The following is a 21080-nucleotide window of genomic DNA, read 5'->3' on the forward strand; positions in this document are numbered from 1 at the left end:
TCAGAGGACATGACCTGTCGGTTTTATAGAATGTATCGTAATTAAGGTTCTGCCACAATACATACTTAGGTACATAAGCTGCTAAGGTTAAAGTACAGGATTACCAGTGCTTGTCAAATTGCTGCGCTAATCAATGATTTTCATCTTTAAGTTCAAGTTGGAAGCCATTCTCCTTCACATAACTCACAATCTTGTCGAAATCTCGACACTTGTGGAATGTGTTGAAGTCGGCCGAGAATCCTAATGTTCTCTCCTTGTCATACAAGTATAGCAGCGGCGTGACGTCTGCAGTGCACATTAGACTTATTCTCAGGGTTTCTATACAATGATCAACGTGCATCCGAGTCATTACTCGGTCTTTGAAGAGAGAGGGGTAAAGCAGTTTTGGCCAGGACGGATCAAACTTGCTCAGGCCCCAGGAGTGCTGACGTAGCACATTCTGCTCAGATAATGGATGATTAGTTTTGATGTGGTAAAAGAGGGACTGAAGTCATGGTGAAAGTCATGATAGAAACTTACAAGGCAATGTAGCTGGTGAAACACCTCTAGATAGGCGCCATACTGCGGATTGGCAGGGTCACTTCCCAGAACCTCGACATGCTTGCCACGGTGAGTCTGGTTCAATGCCTCAAGGCTGGCCTTGTCAATGGGAAGTACATCTTCTGAATAGCGAAAAATGATCAGCCCACAGGTTAGTCATCGTCCAAATAGAAAGGAACATTGAGAAAACGACGGATGTTAGGCGACTTACGATACCAGAGTGCGTGCCATGCCTGCTCACGTTCGAGTGTAGGTGGCCCACGATATATTGATGAAACATTGAATGCGTTATTGAACGACCCTTCCCAGTATTGTACTGCATCCCAAGCAGGTGCTGGAAAAAACAAAAGTCAATAATGTGTGACCAAGACAAGGCAGATGGAAACGGGAGAATAGAGACAAGTACTCACAGTATGTTGAGACCTTTTTTGCACATTCCAAGTCTGATAGGGCAGGTTTCTTGCCAAGGGATATTAGTAATACACATAAGGATACTAAAAGGATGACGATATTGGCTGCAAAAGCCATGGTTGCTTGTTTGCGCGTCCACATGGGTTGCTTGGAAGCTGGCATGTTTGCCAGATCCAGGTCGTCGTCGCAAGCCGATTCCGATTCATGCTTCTGGATGGAGATGGGCTCCAGGGGCTCGTAGCGACCGCGATCTGCAGGCATGGTGAATGTCTATGGTACTTGGTGCTGGCCGTCAATGGCCAAGTCGAATCTAGATACAAGAAGAGCAAGAGAGCCAGCTGGAGGGTCGTATTGTATTTGTTTAGAGTTAGGTAGAGTTGAGGCGAAGGAGCAGGGATCAATTCATGTCATGTCTGGTCAGGCGTGTCCATGTGGGATTGTGGATTCCATGTTCAGACAGTCTGGTGGACTTTGGAGCATGCAGTCTGGTAGTAAAATATCTCATCTGGCTGGGGCCATCAGTCAATCGATCAATTGATCCTTCTGTAACCCAAGCTCGACTTGGCGAAATCTGGACGCTCACACCATCCTTGCACCGTTCATACACCATCCATAACTCATCCATGCATTTGGACCTTCTTGATATCGCTTAGCGCGCGTGGGGTGCCTTGGATAACTTATTGTATCAATGCAACATTGCTTATATAGGCCGGACCGTCCCCCCCTTCAAAGTCAAGCGTCTGCTCTTAAGTTCCATCAAGCCTTTTTTTGTTTTACCTTTTGGGCACGGCTCTCATCATCACGCTACACAAAAGTCACTTTTTTTTGAAGCGTCAGCATCTCAAAAAATAAAAACCCGTCACCATGGTTCTGTCCTCCACTGCTTTCTGGGCCGTCATGGCTGCCATGGCCGCATCCGTTGCTTATGCCCGTCCAGGTATGGCCGACCGCTGCCTTTTGTTTTCACGTTTGATCTCAAATCCATTCAATTGCTCTAACTGTGCCGTTTCTCAATACAGTCTCCGAAGTCGTTAGTGGTGTTAGCTTTCCTGGCACTGCTGGCGTAGATCTCATGGCATACAGCAACAAGGACGGCGCCCCCAGCGCTAAGGAGGCTGCCGCTATCCTTGGAGAGAAATAAGCTGCGACAAGAGGTCGACACTCAATCCCAGTGGGATCTTCCACTGTAACACCGGATCTTTTGTGTGTCAGGAGGGAGTGATTGCTGAACACGGAGATGGCATGCTGACTGGCGGCCGAGTGAGTGGAGCTTAGCTAGGGGATTGATCGACAGGTGGGGGATGGATGGGCTGGTTGTTGTTGTATGTACAGTATGTATGTATGTACTCCGTATGTATCTATCTATCTATCTATGTATGTATGAATGTATGTACGTATGTATGTACTCTGCATTCTGCAGGTGGGGGATGTATGAATGAATGTACGTCTGTTTGTTTGTATGTGTACTCCGTCGTCCGATGTCCGAGTCCGTAGACTCCGCATAGTTAACGTACATGTAATGTCTCGGGTGGACCGATGAGACAAGATGGGGAATACAAATGCCAACACAAACACAAACAGGAACACAAACAGACAGACCGGAGTAGCAGTTGTGCCACCTGCCCGTACCAGAACGTCCTTTTGGGAGTTGCGGGCTTGTTGGACAACTCCTTTGTCTTGTAGATGCAGTGCATGCCGCACGGGTCATTGTCATCTTAATTGACCCAGATAATGATTGGTGTCTGGTCTGGTTTCTGGTCAACTCCATGGTCATGGTCCTTGTCGCCACGCCGCGGCTTGACTTGAAATAGCCCGTAACCGACTTGGCTTAGACCAAAGTGAAAGTTCCAGATGTCCCTTGTAAGTGGGGACTAATGTACAAATGCAGTTATCAATGCATTTCCATTACGACCACAGAGTGAACCCAACGGCCCGAGGAATTAGACCTGCCTAGTTAGGGGGTAGCGACCTGCGTCGTTTTGTGAATTTGTGATGGACAGTTAGTGCTGTTGGATCAAATACCCGCAGATTCCCATTGACCAAGGCACGTCCGTATTTCTCTCCAATTCTTTCAACTTACTTGACTATTTATTAATACCAAGCCCCGGCTGCGACACCATCGGGGCCGGCTTGGACGGACGGCCACGTAGCTGATTGTTTTCCTCTCAACCATGGCCACGGTACTGAGGGCCGTTGGCGTTGGAGTTGGAATGAGCAACCTGGATAACTCTTTTGGCCCGCAGCTGGGGTCGCAGTTCGACTTTACTCTGCTGTTTGAGGATTCAATCTTGACTATCCTGCCCGCAGGCCTGTTCATTGCCGTAACTCCATTTTTCTTCTTGCACTACCTGAAGCTACCGATATACATCTCCAGCGGCCTTCTTTTATGGACCAAGCTTGTAAGTTGACCCATGTCTTCAGCCAGTCTTGATGATTCCAGTCGTCGTTGCCTTCTCTCACACAACTTCGCGCCACACATAGGCCATTGCGGTGGCGCTTCTTGGCGTTGACATCGCCAAGCTGGGGTTGTGGAGCACATTGCCTGCCTTGCGATCTCATGGTACTTTGCCGGGGGCTGTGCTGGTATGCATCAGCTCTCTCTGCTTGGTCGCCATCCTCAGTCTCGAGCACCGGCACTCGCTGCGATCGTGGGCATTTACGAGCCTCTACCTTAGCTTGACCCTGTTGCTGGATATCGCAAAATCTCGAACCTACTTCTCCAGATCTGGCCTCGACGCAATTGCGGGTTTGTCGACTGCATCATGCATAGGCAAGTTGGCTCTTCTCTTGTTGGAGGAGGTCCCCAAAAGAAGATACATCAAGGTTCTTGCCCTCAAGAACTCGTTGAGCCGGGAGGCCATTAGTGGATTTTGGACGAGAGCCTTGTTTCTTTGGCTGAATCCAACGTTTTTGTCGGGGTACAAGACACTTTTGCAGGTTGAGAGTTTGGGGAATCTAGGAGATGACTTCGCAGCTGATCACCTCTCGGCAAAATTTGAACTCGTTTGGGCAAAGTGTAAGTTGTACACATAAATTGCCAAAATTTCCAACACCGTGGTAGTGGAACGTACCTCTCTGTAGGATGCTAACATCATCATCAGACAACCATGTATCAAATCCGCTCATCTGGTCAACTGTTGTGACACTTCGACGCCCATTTTTGGCTGTCTTCATTCCGCGAATACTTTACACGGCGTTTACATTTAGCCAACCTTTATTATTACAACGTATTGTTCGATTCGTTGGCGAGAAAGATCCCCCAGCAACCGTTCGCAATGGCCTTATAGGAGCGACCGTTCTTATTTACTTTGGAATAGCGGTATGTTTTTGTGTCCATAACCCGCGCGCGCCGATATTGGCACAATAAGCCTGATTGGCATCGTAGATTACCAGAGCCGGCTTCAATCACGCCAACTATCGTTCAGTTACTATGCTTCGTGGTGTGCTCGTCTCGGAGATATTTAAAAAGACCTTTGCACTTGAGCAGACAAATGCCAAGGAGCTAGCTGCAGCGACCCTAATGAGTACAGATATAGAAGGCATTTCCATGAACCTTCTCAAATTTCACGAAATCTGGGCCAATATTATCGAGTTTGCTCTGGGGACATACCTACTCACAACCGTAATTGGCAAGGCAACAATTCTGGTTATATTTCCAGGACTAAGTAAGCAGCTTTTCGCTTTTGCCAACACCTCATATTCACACGCGTTTCTATTTCCATCTTCTGTTGCAAATTTAACATGTAACTAGTTTCCGCGGTAATTGGTTTCGTTATTGGCCAACGAATAGGCCCTGCGCGAATGGCCTGGAATAACGAGATTGAGCATCGAGTCTCAATTACCTCAGATATGCTCCAACAGATCAAGACCATAAAGATGGTTGGCCTGGCGCCCTCTGTGTCTGATCTAGTTCAAGACCTTCGACATTCAGAGATGGAGCAGTCCAAGCCTTTTCGAATTTTGTTCACAATAATGCAAGCCTCTGGTATGGGCTTCCCTACTAGCGGATGTTGAGGATGAGCCTAATTTTGCATCTAGTTTTACTTTGCTATCAAATTACGCCTGTTATTATAATTACTGCCGCAATCCTCTGGACAGGCTTATCCAACGGATTGAATGCTACCGATACCTTTACGGCCCTAGCATTTGTCACCATGACGGCACTGCCAATGGCAAAGTTATTGGCTGCGTACCCGAAATTTATGTCTATATTAGGCTGCTTCAAACGGATTGAGGCATATCTTTTACTAGAAGAACGCCTGGACAGCCGTGTTGTCATCGACAATCCCAAAAGTCGCGGCTCTGAGAAAGACGACTCCGAGAAAGATCTTTCCAACTGTTCAACGTTGGAAACCAGCCAAGTTGCGAATGAACCATGCATCCCGCATGCTCCCGTCGTATTTTGGAACGCATCTATTGCTCCGCCTGGAAAAGGCCCTATACTAAAGGGAGTAAATATCTCAGTAGCTCACTCAACACTTGTGATGGTTCTCGGCCGCACTGGCTCTGGCAAATCCACGTTTTTGAGAGCCATAGTCGGCGAGGCTAATTTAACAGACGGAGCGATCTACATAGAGCAGCGTCAAATTGCCTATTGTGACCAGGCCTCTTGGCTAAAAGGTCTTTCTATTCGAGAGAATATTATCGGAGAAAGGTCGTACGATGCAGACTGGTACGAAACCGTGCTCAATGCATGCCTCCTAATCGAGGACATTCGACAACTTGTACACGGCGATCAAACAATGTCCGGAGATGGTGGTTCCAACCTGAGTGGTGGGCAGAGGCAAAGAATTGTACGTCACAACCCTTTCTAAAAAAGATCCTTCCTCTGACAATATCACTCTAAGGCTCTTGCTAGAGCTGTCTATTCACAGGCCCCTCTGCTAGTCCTGGACAATGTGTTGAGTGCCTTGGATAGCAACACAGCAGACGCTATCTTCCATAGGCTTATCGGCTCGGGTGGCTTGCTACAACGGCTGGGTACCACAGTCATTATGACTACCCACTCAGGTAATACCCTCATTCTACCTACAATAGTCTTATTGCTAACACTCGAGCAAGCCAAATACGTTGACTCCGCTGATCAGGTCTTGCTCATTGGGGAGGATTGCACCATAGAGTCTGTGTCGAGATCAAGAGATGTAGTGCACGGCGAGAAGGATATGGCTCGACTGCTTTCAGCCACTTCTCAAGATGAGAGTATAGAGAAGACCAAAGTCACTGATTCATCTCAGGACACTTCCAAGGATGATTGTGTCAGCCCTGATGAGAAGCCGCTGGTGCGACAGCGAGGAGACTTTGGCCTTTATGTATATTATCTCAATTCGACAGCCAAATGGCTCTGGGCAATCTGGGTGGTTGCAGTTGCGCTATGCGCATTTTCGGAAAGGCTCCCTGGTAAGGAAAATGCAAATATGGATATACGCCAAGTATACTAACCCCTTTGTTAGAAATCTTCCTTCGTATTTGGTTAGATGTCGCCCCTGGCAATAAGACATACCTTGTAGGGTATATTATATTCGGATTTGGTAGTTTTGTGGCCAGCGGACTATCAAAATGGTAAGATATGGATGCATGTCGATTGACTAAATCTGGCTAATATTGTAATAGTTTGTACTTTCTTAAAATCGTTCCCGATAGTTCACAGAATTTGCACCGCAGTCTTCTGCAAAAAGTCATGGGGTACAAAATATACACTTTGTCAACATAATGAAGTTTCTAATGCTGGTCAGGTCCACCTTATTATTTCTTTCCTCAACAAATACCGGATCTATTCTCAACTTGGAAGTATAATCCTATCACCGTTTAATGTTACGTATTCCTAACTGCGGTGCAGGTTTAGCCAAGACATGAGTCTTATTAGCCAGGACTTGCCAATGTCATTTTCTCTTGTAATATACTGTATGCTCTCTCCCGTTTTACCATGAACTTCGGGAACGTCATCTAACAAACGAAATTATAGCTTTTTTCTTGTTGGTCACAGATGTAGGCATCATTGCATCTGGGGCATCCTACGTTGGCATTACAATACCCTTCATCTTTGCCTGCTTGTATATTATTCAACACTTCTACCTACGAACATCACGACAAATGCGGCAACTTGACCTGGAGTCCAAGACGCCCCTTTATACCCAGTTTACCGAAATTACCGCTGGTTTGATGCACATTCGAAGTTTCGGATGGCAAATTCAGTACCTGTCTCAAAGTCTACAAATGCTGGACTATTCCCAAAAGCCATTTTACTATATGTTTTGTATCCAGCGATGGCTTGGCCTGGTGTCGGACCTCTGCGTGCTTGGCGTGGTGACTATTCTAGTCACGGTTGCATTATGCCGCCAGGACTCAACGTCGCAGAATGCCATTGGCCTGGCGCTGCTAATTGTTATTCAATTCGGCGACTCCATTGTTGCCCTACTTACGACCTGGGTGGATATAGAGACTTCACTAGGTGCTATTGCCCGTGTACGAGCCTTCAACGAAGCTACACCAACAGAGGAAGACCACGGGGGCGCCGAACTACCTTCTGGCTCCTTTAAGCAGGGAGCAGTAAAGATGGCTGATGTATCAGCCACTTACAAGTAAGAACATCGGTTGTCTCAGTCCCTAACTCCCCAATGTCCGCCGTGTGAACTAATAAGCGCGTTTTGAAGTCCCTCAAATAGCTCGGTCACGGCTCTTCGTAACGTGTCACTTGACATTAAGCCTGGACAAAAGGTCGCAATCCGCGGCCGAACTGGAAGGTGCGATCTTTCACGTATGCGCTCGATGTTTCGGCGACTAATCATGAGTGTAGTGGGAAAAGTTCCCTCATTTTGACGCTCTTAAATTTCTTAGAATATACAGGGATAATAGAAATTGATGGTACAGACATATCTACCATTTCACGACAACAGCTCAGGTCTCTTATCACGACGATCCCCCAGGAGATACTGGAGCTTCCAGGAACATTGCGCTACAATCTCCTCCCAGCAAACGGAAAGCAGCCACCGGACGATGTTGTGATTGCTGGAGTACTAGAAAAAGTACGACTACGGGATCATGTGGATGCCCATGGTGGACTTGATGCTCCCCTAGTGAACATGGGCTTTTCGCATGGTCAAAAACAATTGCTTGCCATTGCACGAGCAATACTGCATAAACTGGCCAACAAAAGCGGCCTATTGTTAGTGGACGAGGCCACGAGCGGTATGGATCATGAAACGGCCGACGTAATGCAGGAAGTCATGAACGAAGTTTTTGGTAGTTGCACGGTGATTTCGATTTCACATCGACCTGAAAGTATTCGGAATTCAGACGTAGTCATCGACATAGATGATGGAAGGGTTGTCTGCATAGCCGAACATGGGTCATCAGAGACCTGATGGAGAATTGACTGCACCTTGTACATCATGAGAGTAGTAGACTCGATTGGATAAAAAGATATAGCATTCGTAATGTCGGCATAAACAATGGTCAATATGCCAACGAACATCTTGGACAGGGTTGATAAGTGCGGCCACACTGAGGCAAAGCGAGGGTTCGAGGCAGGCTTACATCTACGGGAATGATGTGGACGGCGATGGTTATTGTCGCTTCTTCAACCTAGAGACTCGATACCTTGCAAATAGCGTATTGATTGACGAAAGACCCCCAGGGCTCAATTACGCATCAGACACCAATACCGTGACAAGTCAGTTCACACAAGCCTCTGCCAGTTGGTGGGGATGTTGGGTTATTTGGGGGTTGCTTTGAGAAACAGCCCAAGGTATTTCCGTACATGCCTGGTCGTACAAACAAGCTTCCGATTAGCACAAAAGCTCAAATAGCATGCATGTATCGTAAATTTGTTTCACCAAATTCACGTCGCGGGGCCGAGCTAAACAGTTTGACACGATTGGCAACCCCCGGCCAGTTCAGCTGATGCGGGCAAGCAAGGATCCGCGATATCGTCTCCCCAGGCTGCAAGGTGGCAATCACACGCGTCTTCTCCTCGTCAAATGTGCAGAACTTGATCCATCACTCATTTCGGGTGGATGCCAAGCTACAATGCTTTTCACAATCCTGCTGTGGCTCTCCATATCATGCCTCGCGGCAGCCTCTCTACCATGGGGTTCGCAGGATGTGACGCCGGGAGTCAAGACATCGGGTCCTGTATCCTTTGACCCGTTGGCCATCCTCGCGATCCTTTGGAATCCCCGCGCCTCGGTGAGCGCATCAAGACTGTATGCCCAGCCCTATCATTACGGAAGGAAACGGCAACGATGGCCGCATCTCATGCAAATCGGCGCTGTTACTGTGCCTGTCTCAGTCCTCGTCAACCATCTTACACGCAACTACCGGTCTATTCATCCTGCGCTGGAAATGTTCATGGGCAATGTGGACAATCTCAATGTCAAGTCGACCATTGGAAAAGTGGTCAACTTGTTTCCAACACTACCAGTAAGCGGGAGCGAATCGAGCTTTGTTGACTCTCTAGCATTTCGACCCTCAAAGCACCCAAGGAACGATATCATGGTTGTTTCTCTCCTGCGACCTGGGATGAGAGTGTTTGGCACAGGTGAAGATGACTCAGAGGTGCAACATGCCGATACAGCAGACAAGAAAAACAGACGACTCAGCAAGACCATTTTTGGACTGACTGAGGTAGTAATGGGGGTGCTGGTATCTGGCGGATTAACAATCAGTGTTTTGCTGTACGACATTTGGGGCGTTGTGCTGTTTGGTTCCTACTTCTTGCATTGGCTGGCGTCGACAGCTGCTTCGCTTTGCCAGTTAGTTGAATCAGATACTTGGAAAGAAGAACTGAATATCCGGCAAGACAATGACATTGTTTTTGCAATTTATGAGCGACCATCGGGAGGGTGGGTCATCTTTAAAGGCACACAGGAGACCATGGAGCGATGGGCCCGGACGTCGTGGAGATTTGTCGACAACAAACCACACAATCGCCTAGTTCACTGGGCTTGGATGATGACAGGTCTCTTCGCAGCCCTCTCTTCGGTTGCCAACATGATCAATATGACGGGATACATGCAATTGGGCTTCCTTGGCGTGTTAGTGTACGGTTCAGTTGCAGAGCTTTGGTTGACAGTGTTGGATCAAATGTCTCAACCCGACTCAATGAGTTTTCTTGGTCCGTACAGCACGCACACAGTGGCGGCAAATGACAAGAAGTATAAGAGTATTGTACAGGCTTGTCTCAGCCTGGACAACACGCACCGTCTCGGCCCAGTACCGTGGACTGAACTAGGGCTTCTTCCCAAAAGAGAACCGTTCCTTGCTTTAGAGCAGATGATTCAAAGTTTACACAGCGCAGCCTTGGCTAATGGAGACGTTGCAGACGAAGCAAGCCTGGACGCTGCCCTTGTACATTTTGACCATTCGTGCAAAGATTTGCACCAAGATGAGGTTGACTACCAGCAGGGCATACGTAACGAGGTTGAGAGGGTGTGGCGAGAGCGGATTCAACAGGAGCAGAAGGAAGCACAACCGAAGGCGGCGCCGCGACTCACCGTATAGCTGGTTGTGACCTGTTTTAGTTGGTCAAGTGCTGGGTTACGGCCTGTCACAGAGGTGTCGCCGCTACGATATCGAGGGTTTTGCATGGATTGGAAAGCTGACAAAGTAACGTTTATAACCTGTGTTCATCCCATTAATAGACACGATACGCCGCGGCATGATTCCTTTGACTTTTTCAGATATAGCCCCCATATTCTCAGCCAAAGTAACTGACTACCTAGTCCTGCGCCGATCCCACTGGTGGACCAGGCTCTTATCCTTGCGCTGAACTTCATCCCACAACTTGCCGGTTAGAAACTTGTAAATGAAAGCACTAGCGCCATGGAAACTGATGCCGTGATCACTGTCTGTGAAGGCCATCATCTTGAATTTGTTTGGCGAGACTCCATTGTCCACAAGTAGGTCTGCCAGTGTTGCTGCATTCTGGTAGTGCACATTGTCATCACCCGTACCATGCATCAATGCAAACGTTCCAGCAAGATTCTTGAATCCGTCAGTCTTTCGAACAGCCGATTTGTTGTATCCGTCTCCGTTGGTAGCTGGTGTTTTCATATATCGCTCAGTATACATTGAGTCATAAAACCGCCAGTCCGATACGGGTGCGGTGCTCAGACCAAATGTAAAGGTACCAGAGTCAGCTTCGACTACCTTGGCCGTAAGATAGCCCCCAAAAGACCATCCCCAGATACCAACTTTCTGCGGGTCTAAAAATTTGTTTCGTGAGACAAGTCGTTGAGCAGCCCAGATCTGGTCTTTGGCCTCATAATCACCAAGACGCTTCGTAACGGAGCATCGGAACTTTCGGCCCTTGTTCCCCGTGCCGCGGTTGTCGACTGTATAAACAATGTATTGAAGTTCAGGCTCGGATGCAATATAGGCCTTCCAACCAAGAGGCTGAAAGCTCTTGGTCACTGATTGGGAACCGGGACCACCGTATGGGGTGAACAAGGCGGGATACCTCTTGCTCGCGTCAAAGTTTGGCGGAAGTTGCTGCATCACGTTCAACGAGAAGCCATCCGGGTGCTGGAGCTCAAAGTAAGTGATGTTTGGAAGGTTATATTGCTTAATTTGCTTGTAAAACTCGGCATTGGAAGTGATGGTACGCAACGGCTTGGCTGTGTTGTTGGAAGCGTACAACTCCTGATACGGGACGTCGGGGCCAGAGTACGTCAAGATATAGTATCCTCCATTGGAAGAAAAGGACGCACCCCAAACAGCCGGTATTTTGTCATTCACAAGGGCGGTGATCTTTTTGGTGCTGTACGACACACTGTACAGGTGCTTCTCGGTGCTGTGGCGCATTGTCGACTGAAAGTAGATGAGCTTCTTGGATGTATCGACCTTCAAAATGGACACGACCTCCCATTGACCAGATGTCAACTGCACAGCTTTGCCACCATTGACAGGGAAAAGATAGATGTGTGCCCATCCAGACTCATCAGACAAGTCCACATAGTAGGTGCTGTTGCAAGAATTCCGGACTTTTCCCACATATGATATGGCCATGGAATTATCCAACCAACCATCGGTTCCATCCCGTTTTCGTACAATCTTGGTGGCCAGGGACTGGGGGTTAACTACGACGAGTTGCTCTCGGTCTTGAACGCGATTGAAGACGCGGTAAATGAGTGCTGAGTGTTTATCAGTCACCCAAGTGACCTCACCAATGATGGCGTCGTCCTTGGGGAAAGCATTGACGGGCACTTTGGCAACCTTTTTTGTCTCCACGTCCAAAATGTTCAGTTCAACACTGGGATTCGTCGATCCAACCTTGGGATAACGCAGCTTCAGCTCCCTTGGGTAGGGTGGAGCAACCTTTTGTCCGGCCATGTAGTAAGGAATTGTAAAAGTTTCCACGCCCGTTTCGTTGAAGCTCAAAAAGGCAATAAACTTTGCGTCGGGGGAATACCACAGAGCAGACCGATCACCAAGAATTTCTTCCTCGTATACCCAGTCAGGCACGCCATTGAACATGTCGGGGCTCCCATTGCTGGTGATCTGATGGATCTTGCCAGCTTCGTCACGAAGATGGACATTGTTACCACGGACAAAGGCAACCGTGGTTCCGCTAGGTGCCAGGGTGGCGTATTGAATGTCCCCGATCTGGTCGTCTACAAGAGGAGACTGCTTGCCGGTCTTTACGTCAACAAGAAGGTAGTTTGCGAAATAGGAATGGCGATATTGCTTGGTGTAATTGGTAGCGACCAAAAGCGTCTCCTGGTCATGTCGGATCCAAAAGTCGTGCAGGCCCTTGGGTTTCTTCTCAGCTGCTAGAAAAGTGGTTTGCTCATTGGTAGCAACATTTACCAAGACCAAGTCGGAATTGTTGTTGGTGGTGATGTACTGCCCATCATCACCAGTGGTTGCCCAACGCACAGAGATTGTGGATGGACGGAGCTTGGGCGAAGGCGTTGTTTCATTGTATGTGAGAAGACGATCGCCATTGCCAGATGGCTGGTGTGGTTTGCGAGGCTCGATGCTTTCTTGAAGACTGAAGCTCGCAAAGAGCGACAGAGTAAACACCAACTCTGTCACCCGCATCTTGTGCAGGGAGTTGATATTACGAGTGATATCGAGACTCCGTTTTGACCCGTCTGCCTCTAGGATCTTAAACAGAATGGACAATTTGCTTCCTCGGTATTCCGTGACGATTCAATTGCGGCTGTTGCCTCCTGGCTCAAGCGCAACCGAGAAGGGGGGAAACAATTCCAAAGGGTTGGAAGAGCTTGACTTCTAATTATAAACGGGGATCGTGTCGGTGTCTGAACCGGCGGATTGACCAGTGAATCGTGGATGGCAAAGCGCTGTGATGGTGACATGGACCATTTTAAATTTCAATATGCAAAGATCCCTGCATTCAGTGGCTGCAAATACAAGGTGCATCGACTAATCGCGAAGTCAAGAGGGGGTCAATTGCAATCATATTCTTATTACTCCACGCAGTGTAGTACCAGAAGTACCAGGTTTTACCTGAGAATATGCCAGACACATGGTCATGGAGTGGACACTGGTCGTGTTTATGTCGTGTTGGACCAAAGTCTGTCAGAAGCTACAGTCCCCGACTTTTGGACGACCTTCTTAATCTGGATGGTAGTTGACAAGTCCCCTGGCAGTTGGTTTCTTGGCTTTCTTGGCTCGTTGATTCCCTAGTCTTTTGGTGGCCAAAAGTGCCAATACCAGCAACTAACCAGAACTGGATGTGGCACGGTGTATGGTGGATGAGATTGACCATGGCCAGATCCAAGCATTGATCCTGCAATGTCTTTTGTTGAAGTTCGTGCGGAGTGCCCCAGCAGATGTATTTATACTGCATACAGAACGTGGCAATCCTACCAAGCATGGAGTACAAACACTTGGAAATCTGCTTGTACCATAGCTGTGCCCGCTTCTGGAGCTACGACAAAGCAATTGACACGAAACCAAACTGATTTGCCTGCGGATAGACAGACAGGTGAAGTGGCCGAAATTGACAAAGTCACCGCAAAACTGTCTCACCCAACAGCCCACCTAAGCGAACTGCTGACAACGCGAACCCGTGTTAAAAAAGCACATCCTTGAGGTGCACAGAGTCAAATATCCCGCAAAGTTCCCATTGATGATCGTTGATAGCGCAGGTAGCCTAACTTTAGGTCGCGTGTGACAGCAAACAAGCAGCCCACCAAGGAACCAGACCTTGGAAAGCTTTTAAAATCGGGCATGCCAAGTTAGATAGATACTATACCTACAGATTCTACATGCCCAAATAAATCATCGCCTTTAGCAATGATCTAAGGCACTAGATAGACTATTTAACTTTGCGCCCCTCGAGGTTTTAGTGCACATTGATCCTGACTAGACTGTGTGTGTGACCTTAACCCATAAGCCCCTGCCAGAATCAGTGTCTTGTGACTCCTGTTCCATCAACGACATAACCCGCTACTAATACTCGCTTCATCTGAGTCTCTACGAGCAATCAAATCAAGTCCTTCCTAGCCATCTTCAAAAAAGCAAGACTAACGCCAACCATTGTCTATGACGATGCCTTTGACAACGACAGCGAGACTACCGGTTGATCCCAAATACTACATCATCACTGCAGTCGACATCGTACACATGAATCACTTGATGTGAGAGATTCGCCTGTTTTGATTTGGCTGTGTTCGGAGCTGCATCGCCTCTGAAGCACACTGCAGCGTCCACACAACCTTTCGAGCCATTGATGCCGGTCAAGAGGCAGAGAGAAGAGCCATCGCTACTCATTTTCTGTCCGAGCATTGGGTATTTGTTTGCACAAAATGGACATCCTGCCCAAAGCACCCCCCGATGCTACTGGTCTCCTGCGAGAGTTACACACATAGCTGGGCCTGGGAGCCAAAAACCAAGGACCAGTATGTGATCACGAGCAGCCCCATGCTGCGTAGACTGTAATGCTACTGGCTCGGTGCCCCGAAGCATGCATGTGGTCCCCGGCAACTGAAACAGAGTAATAAAATATTCCGGATCAGTCGAATATTGTTCACTGGACAGCAGCCGCCTACTCACTCATCTCAACCCCCATTCTCAAATCCCAGAGCCCCCAAATGCACGGCTTGGCCAGACGACAATGGACAGCAATGTATTTCAGCGATGTTTACTCTGGCGTTAGCTCCCAAGACATTCGCTAAATCAACACACCAATATTTTTCATGGCTGCTTGGACAGACTGGCATTCCGGCAAGCACCCAGTATGATACAATGCGGCTGAACTGAAGGAGACCAGATACGCCTAGTAGCAGGTTCAAATATTGACTTCGATCTGCCTTTTGTTGACTCAAAATCGTCATCCGCCGCCTTCACTTCCTCTTGCGACACGCAGGGGTGGCAAAAGACTCTGGACGCTTCAGTGGGTTATTCAGCATAAATCGAAGCCATTGGGTTGCAATGTCTCGTCTCATCTGTCGATTGAAGTGAGTGCCACCAGAAGACCAGAAAGAATTGGCATCAAGGTCCACTGCTTCCACTGCATGATGCAGTCGCGCGTCTCTGTCATGCAGGGCTTTTCGGTTCCAGGAAGAAATACGTTGATCATGGAGTTTGGTGAAAGAAAAAAATTGATTGCAAAGCAGAAAAAGACCGACAATTCGGGCCCATCGAATCACCCCTTCAATGGGGAGGTACATATGCAGCACCAAACCAAAGCAACATGTCGATCCTGTCTTGGCTGCCCTTTCCCTTGTCTCGCCGATGAAGAAGCCATCTTGGTGACGTGGAAAGTCATCGTCTTGCCAGGCTGAATGTTTTGTGCAACTCATAGAGATGGGGACAGAGAAGACTGATGCAGACATTGAGATGATAAATGATCAGTAGCCACCCTCCTCACCCTTTTCTTACCCAATGGGAAACTTCGAGCTTCTCATTTCGCCGTGAATGATGGAATGGAACTTTAGAGGCTTAGTATTGACGATTTTGGTTCTTCTTGCACATTTTGCAGCTTGTGCGTTTATAAAAGCAGGTATACTGGAAGGAGCAATATCTGGGGACTGGCCACAGTCAAAACGCAACCCTGATGCGTACACTTATACCTCTCACAATTTGGGGCCAAATAATGAGGGCGAGGTACAGAGAAAAGCCCAGACAATACCAGACATAAAAACGGTCTCGCAGCTAACAAAACTTCGCTCGCATTGCAGGATCACAATGAGCTACAGTCCCCCGCTGGCTCCGAGATACGCTCAATCACAGTTTGTCGCGGGGAAAACACGTCCGTGGCAGCGTACCAAACCAAGGCTCCGGAAGCACGCTTTGCCACCCACGCAATCATTGTGATACATGGAAAGCGCCGAAATGCAGACACCTATTGGTCGACGTTTAATAAGGTGCTGCAGAAGGCGAGGGAGGATCAAATACACGGCTCCGACAGAAATGTTATTGTCGTTGCACCCAAATTCTTCTCGACAAAGTACAATTCCGGACAATATACCCGAAACCAACTGGCCTGGGGCGATGTGAACGCATGGGAAGCTGGATCTACCGCAACACACCCGGATGGCACCAACTGCACATCAATTGACGCCCTTGATGCATTAGTTGCTGAATTCTCCAGCAGAGATAAGTATCCAAGGGTGGAAAATGTAACCATTGTTGGCCATGGCGGTGGTGGTCAGCTCGCTCAACGATATGCCATGCTTGGTGCGTCACCACCATCACATGTACACGTTCGATACATTCACGGCGATCCCTCATCGTGTGCATACTTTACGACTGATCGGCCGACCTCGACCGAGGAAAAGCTGCCAACTGCGCGAAACTGTAAGCTTTACAATGATTGGCGATATGGCTTCCACAAATTCCCAGGTACCTCTGACGGCGTCATGGATCCCAAGGAGTTCTTCAGACGATACGTTACCAGGGACGTCATTTCGATTATCGGGTACAGAGATGTGACTAAACAGAATGGAGATCAATTTTGCATGGCTAGAATACAAGGAGGGAGTAGACGACGCGATCGCAACTTGACATGGTATCGATATGTCAACACATTAGCAAGGACAAACGAGACACTGGAGGGATTCCCGGGTAGATTTGAGAATCTCCCAGATTGGAGCCACATTTCCCAAGGGCGAACGAACATGCGGCTCGGCATTGTCGAAGACGCTTCCCATGATGTGAAGAAGGTTTTCGAGGGCAAGATTGGACAGTCGGCGTTATTCAACGATGATGATATAGAAGAAGGATGGCGACCAAAGCAATAGACACCGGACTGGATAACGAATACATAACATTGAAGGTAATGACATTCGGAGTAATAGCCGACTAGTTCCGTAATCGGACTACAACCAAGGCAAAACTGGAATCATAGATTGCAACCTTAGACAAAATACGATAGATACACATGTTTTCCATCTTTTGTTTCTTTTGCACCCGCTGGTTTGTCACCTTTGTTACAGCCAACCGACCAGCAGTTTGCCCTGAGTCCGTGACTACTCCGTCAACTACAAGTTGTGGAATCCCAAATAGGCAACTCCGCTGCCAAGCAAGCCTTAGCTGAGGGTGCTATTTGTGAGCTGGCCATTCGCGATCTGGCGTAATTGTACGAAGCATCAAACTAATGAATGGCAGAAACCTGTAATATGGCTCGTTTTGGAACGGAGCATAGTCATTGCCAGGTCGTTGCAACGTAACACCCCCATATGAACTTCACAGCTTCCGACCACCGGAGTTGGAGTCGACCCGCGCGTAAAAGAACATTCAAACTTATAAATAAGGATTCCTCCGGCAAATGATGTACGAGACCCATAGGCTGTCGACTTTTTGAGGAGTATCTGACAATACAAGACCTTGCCCAAATTCTCAGGGTTGCCGCCCTTTACCATCCATACCATGGCTGATCTCCGTATTGCATCTGTTCAATTCGAAAACGCTCCTGGCGACAAGATAGCCAACTTGGCCACCATTCGCAAATTATCCGCCAATGCCGCTTCGCAGGGATGCAACGTCGTGGCTTTTCATGAATGCTCAATCACGGGGTATACCTTTGCCTCTAAATTGACTCGCGATGAGCTTATCGAAGTGGCAGAGGAGGTGCCATCCGGTCCCAGCACACAAGAACTAGTTGCCGTTGCCAAAGATTATGCTCTCACCGTGCTTGCGGGCTTATTTGAATACGATAAGGCTCAAGATACCATTTACAACACCTACATATGCGTAAATGGGGACGGCATGGTTGCCAAGTTTCGCAAAATCCATCCATTTATAAGCAAACACTTGTCTCCAGGTAACGAATTGGTCGTTTTCAACTTACTCGGCTGGAAGGCTGGTATACTCATCTGTTATGACAACAATGTCGTCGAAAACGTTCGTGGGACAGCATTATTGGGCGCAGAAATCTTGTTCGCGCCACACGTTACCATGTGCACGCCATCAACTCGACCAGGAGCAGGTTTCGTTGATCCAGTGTTATGGCGAAACCGGGATAAGGACCCGACATCGCTACGGGCAGAGTTCGACGGTCTCAAGGGTCGGTCGTGGCTCATGAAGTGGTTGCCTTCAAGAGCGTACGATAATGCCATGTATGTTGTGTTTAGCAATCCAATCGGTATGGACGATGACCAGCTCAAGAACGGCTGTTCTATGATCCTGGATCCATTTGGGGATATCATGGACGAGTGTCGAGCTCTTGGGGAGGACATGGCCATCGCAGTGTGTACGCGGGACAAATTGCAACTGGCTGGTGGCTTTCGGTATAAAAAGGCACGTCGTCCTGAGCTATACAGTCGTATCATTACGGCGGCAAATGAGTCTCAGCTGAAAGTTGCCTGGATGTAGCCCGAGCATCGATACAAGCGTAGGTCATTACATCAAGGATGATCAGGACGGAAGCAATTCAATGTTGTTAATAGTTTGCCGTCACCATCAAATCTGCTCAACATTGAACCCTCCCGCCCTCTGCCGGAGGCTCCGTGCGCCCAATCAACTGTTGATGTATTGATGGTAGAAGTGTTATCGGTGGGAGCTGCTACAATGGATCAGTACAGTGCAATCAAATACTATTGAAACAATCCTGACAGGTTAGACTTCCTGTGTCGCACTCTGACACTAGGTTGCATCCCACGCATAGCAATCAATTTGCCTTGTCCGAATGCGAAGTGATGTCGTTGTGGCGCAACACTTGAGCAAATCATAGCTGTTGAACACACACCATGAAGAGGACATGGAGGCTTCAAATATTACAGCGGGTGACACTTCCATGGCTGCACAGGGCTGAAGGCGTTCTCACAATTCGCTACCCACCTTGTTCACGGCCAAGTGGTCCTACGGCAGTAATGTTCACGCGATGCATTGAAACTACAATCACCGGTGGCGACGCCATGCATTGGATGAGGTAGTAGGCGTCTTCAGTTTCACGACATGCATTCGATTCTTTCAACAACCGCTGCAATACTAAAGTAAAACTGAAGGACAGAAACAGAGCAAAGCACCAAATTTTCAACTATAAAATGGCTAGATCCAGTGAGCCTTGAGATCATTCATTGAGGCTGTTCTGTGCTCATCAATCGCCATCCAACAACTCACACACAACCAAAGGAAATCTGGCACACCGGATCGGAACAAAATGTCTACTACTGAGCAAACGATTAAGAACAAGGTGGGAAGTCTCGGAAACTGTGAGGTATAGTCCTGCTAAGTCACTAGAACAGGTCGTCAACCGGGAAGAATGGCTCGCCGCACGGAAGGCTCTCCTTGAAAAGGAAAAAGAGCTGACCCGGGCGAATGACAGTCTCACTGCACAGAGAGCCGCGCTCCCCATGGTCAAAGTCGACAAGAGTTACACATTCAAGGATGAAAACGGATCAAACGTCACGCTAGCAGATCTCTTCCAAGGGAAGCCGCAGCTAATTGTGTACCATTTCATGTTTGGTCCTGATGAAGACGCTGGTTGCCACGGATGTTCTCACATTGCAGAAGCTCTTCCCGACGTGCGCCACTTGCGTTTCAAAGATACAAACTTGGTGTGCATTTCTCGCGCACCAGTCGAGAAGTTGCGAGCCTTCAAAGATGCCAATGGTTGGGCGTGGTTGTGGTACTCGAGTCAAGAATCTGACTTCAACTACGACTTTCACGCAACCATCGACGAGTCTGTGTGTCCTGTTGAGATGAATTTCAGGACCAAGGAAGAAATGGAGGCCAAAGGGAAACGTTGGTGGACAGGCGACGTTCCTGGATTTAGTGTATTCTACAGACAAGGTGATGAAATTTTCCACACGTATTCAACTTGGGAGAGAGGCGGAGATAAGATTATGCCCACGCTACAGCTGTTGGATATGACGCCACTAGGAAGAAGACTGTACAAATACGGACCCGCAGAGTTTCGACTAAAGTATGAGTATGACGAGGAGGTCTGAAGAGCTGTCGATAACATGACGCCTTCATGGCTCAAGGCGCGGCTTCGGTATACAACTGCATACTTTTTGCTCTTCATGGATTCAGTAATTGAACTATGTTGCAACCCATGGGTGAGGCGTTCATTCCAGTTCTTGGACTTTTTCTGTTATTGCTGTGACGCGGACATCCTAGGCCTTGACTTATGCAATTCAGGCCCTCATTCTCTGTTGCCCACGGTAAGTCCCTTTTCGATGCCTGTAATTGTTGCAGCCAACGTCATATCGATTGCAGGCAGGCAAAGGAGGAAGAGACCCTGAAACGGGTTATCGGGTGACCTTGTGCATCTGTATTTGATCCATTCAGGTGTTTGGGTCACTTCTGATCCCTCCTGTCGCCAAACTCCAAAAGTACGACTTGAAATAGAAGCTCAGTTCATGTACAATTGATGCTTCTTTGGCTCGTTCTTGGTAAGATTGCTGAAGGGATCGCAAATGCAGTGGTCGCGGCAGCTGCCACTGCAGCGAAGAAGCAGAGAATCATAACTGATCAGAGTTTAAGTCAACGTACTCAAGCACTTCAGGATATGTTGGAGTGTGAGGCGAAAACAAGGCAGCAAGACAGGCAGCAAGACGGCACCCAGCATTTAGACTTCAAAAACCGAACCCTCGCAAGACGTCGTAAAACCAGTGGTTCTAGACAGTGTTGTAGCCTGGTGGATGTTGATAGTACTCCACATGTTGTCAGATCGTGGAATTATCCCTACTCGAAGCTTCGTTGACTGTTAGAATATG

At 48.1% G+C, this 21080-nt stretch overlaps 8 protein-coding genes across 8 annotated transcripts; 5 read left to right on the forward strand and 3 right to left on the reverse strand.

Moving 5' to 3' along the window:
• Positions 1-130: 130 nt before the first annotated feature.
• Positions 131-1212, reverse strand: VFPPC_14727 (hypothetical protein; the record flags this gene model as incomplete). The annotated part of the gene is made up of 4 exons (XM_018292495.1): positions 131-439; positions 520-662; positions 752-874; positions 951-1212. The coding sequence occupies 4 exons, from the start codon at positions 1210-1212 to the stop codon at positions 131-133; spliced, it is 837 nt and encodes a 278-aa protein (XP_018137198.1).
• Positions 1213-3122: 1910 nt separating this feature from the next.
• VFPPC_10175 (ABC multidrug transporter) lies at positions 3123-8312 on the forward strand (the record flags this gene model as incomplete). Its single annotated transcript, XM_018288591.1, has 14 exons — positions 3123-3350; positions 3433-3967; positions 4053-4270; positions 4337-4616; positions 4703-4936; positions 4990-5744; positions 5799-5961; positions 6013-6348; positions 6402-6510; positions 6562-6633; positions 6788-6852; positions 6914-7529; positions 7602-7691; positions 7745-8312. 14 exons carry the CDS (start codon positions 3123-3125, stop codon positions 8310-8312), a joined length of 4269 nt encoding a protein of 1422 aa, XP_018137197.1.
• A 664-nt stretch (positions 8313-8976) lies between these two features.
• VFPPC_10173 (hypothetical protein) lies at positions 8977-10449 on the forward strand (the record flags this gene model as incomplete). Its single annotated transcript, XM_018288590.1, has 1 exon — positions 8977-10449. One exon carries the CDS (start codon positions 8977-8979, stop codon positions 10447-10449), a length of 1473 nt encoding a protein of 490 aa, XP_018137196.1.
• Positions 10450-10662: 213 nt separating this feature from the next.
• Positions 10663-12990, reverse strand: VFPPC_10172 (dipeptidyl-peptidase IV; the record flags this gene model as incomplete). Its single annotated transcript, XM_018288589.1, has 1 exon — positions 10663-12990. The coding sequence occupies one exon, from the start codon at positions 12988-12990 to the stop codon at positions 10663-10665; it is 2328 nt and encodes a 775-aa protein (XP_018137195.1).
• Positions 12991-14975: 1985 nt separating this feature from the next.
• On the reverse strand, positions 14976-15251 carry VFPPC_16888 (hypothetical protein; the record flags this gene model as incomplete). Its single annotated transcript, XM_018294641.1, has 1 exon — positions 14976-15251. The coding sequence occupies one exon, from the start codon at positions 15249-15251 to the stop codon at positions 14976-14978; it is 276 nt and encodes a 91-aa protein (XP_018137194.1).
• Positions 15252-15837: 586 nt separating this feature from the next.
• VFPPC_10170 (transmembrane protein) lies at positions 15838-17159 on the forward strand (the record flags this gene model as incomplete). The annotated part of the gene is made up of 2 exons (XM_018288588.1): positions 15838-16023; positions 16098-17159. The coding sequence occupies 2 exons, from the start codon at positions 15838-15840 to the stop codon at positions 17157-17159; spliced, it is 1248 nt and encodes a 415-aa protein (XP_018137193.1).
• A 628-nt stretch (positions 17160-17787) lies between these two features.
• Positions 17788-18732, forward strand: VFPPC_10169 (nitrilase/cyanide hydratase and apolipoprotein N-acyltransferase; the record flags this gene model as incomplete). Its single annotated transcript, XM_018288587.1, has 1 exon — positions 17788-18732. One exon carries the CDS (start codon positions 17788-17790, stop codon positions 18730-18732), a length of 945 nt encoding a protein of 314 aa, XP_018137192.1.
• Positions 18733-19519: 787 nt separating this feature from the next.
• VFPPC_14726 (hypothetical protein) lies at positions 19520-20309 on the forward strand (the record flags this gene model as incomplete). The annotated part of the gene is made up of 2 exons (XM_018292494.1): positions 19520-19552; positions 19605-20309. 2 exons carry the CDS (start codon positions 19520-19522, stop codon positions 20307-20309), a joined length of 738 nt encoding a protein of 245 aa, XP_018137191.1.
• Positions 20310-21080: the final 771 nt, after the last annotated feature.

This window comes from Pochonia chlamydosporia (genome assembly GCF_001653235.2).
Source record: "Pochonia chlamydosporia 170 chromosome Unknown PCv3seq00010, whole genome shotgun sequence".
Classification (NCBI taxonomy): domain Eukaryota; kingdom Fungi; phylum Ascomycota; class Sordariomycetes; order Hypocreales; family Clavicipitaceae; genus Pochonia; species Pochonia chlamydosporia.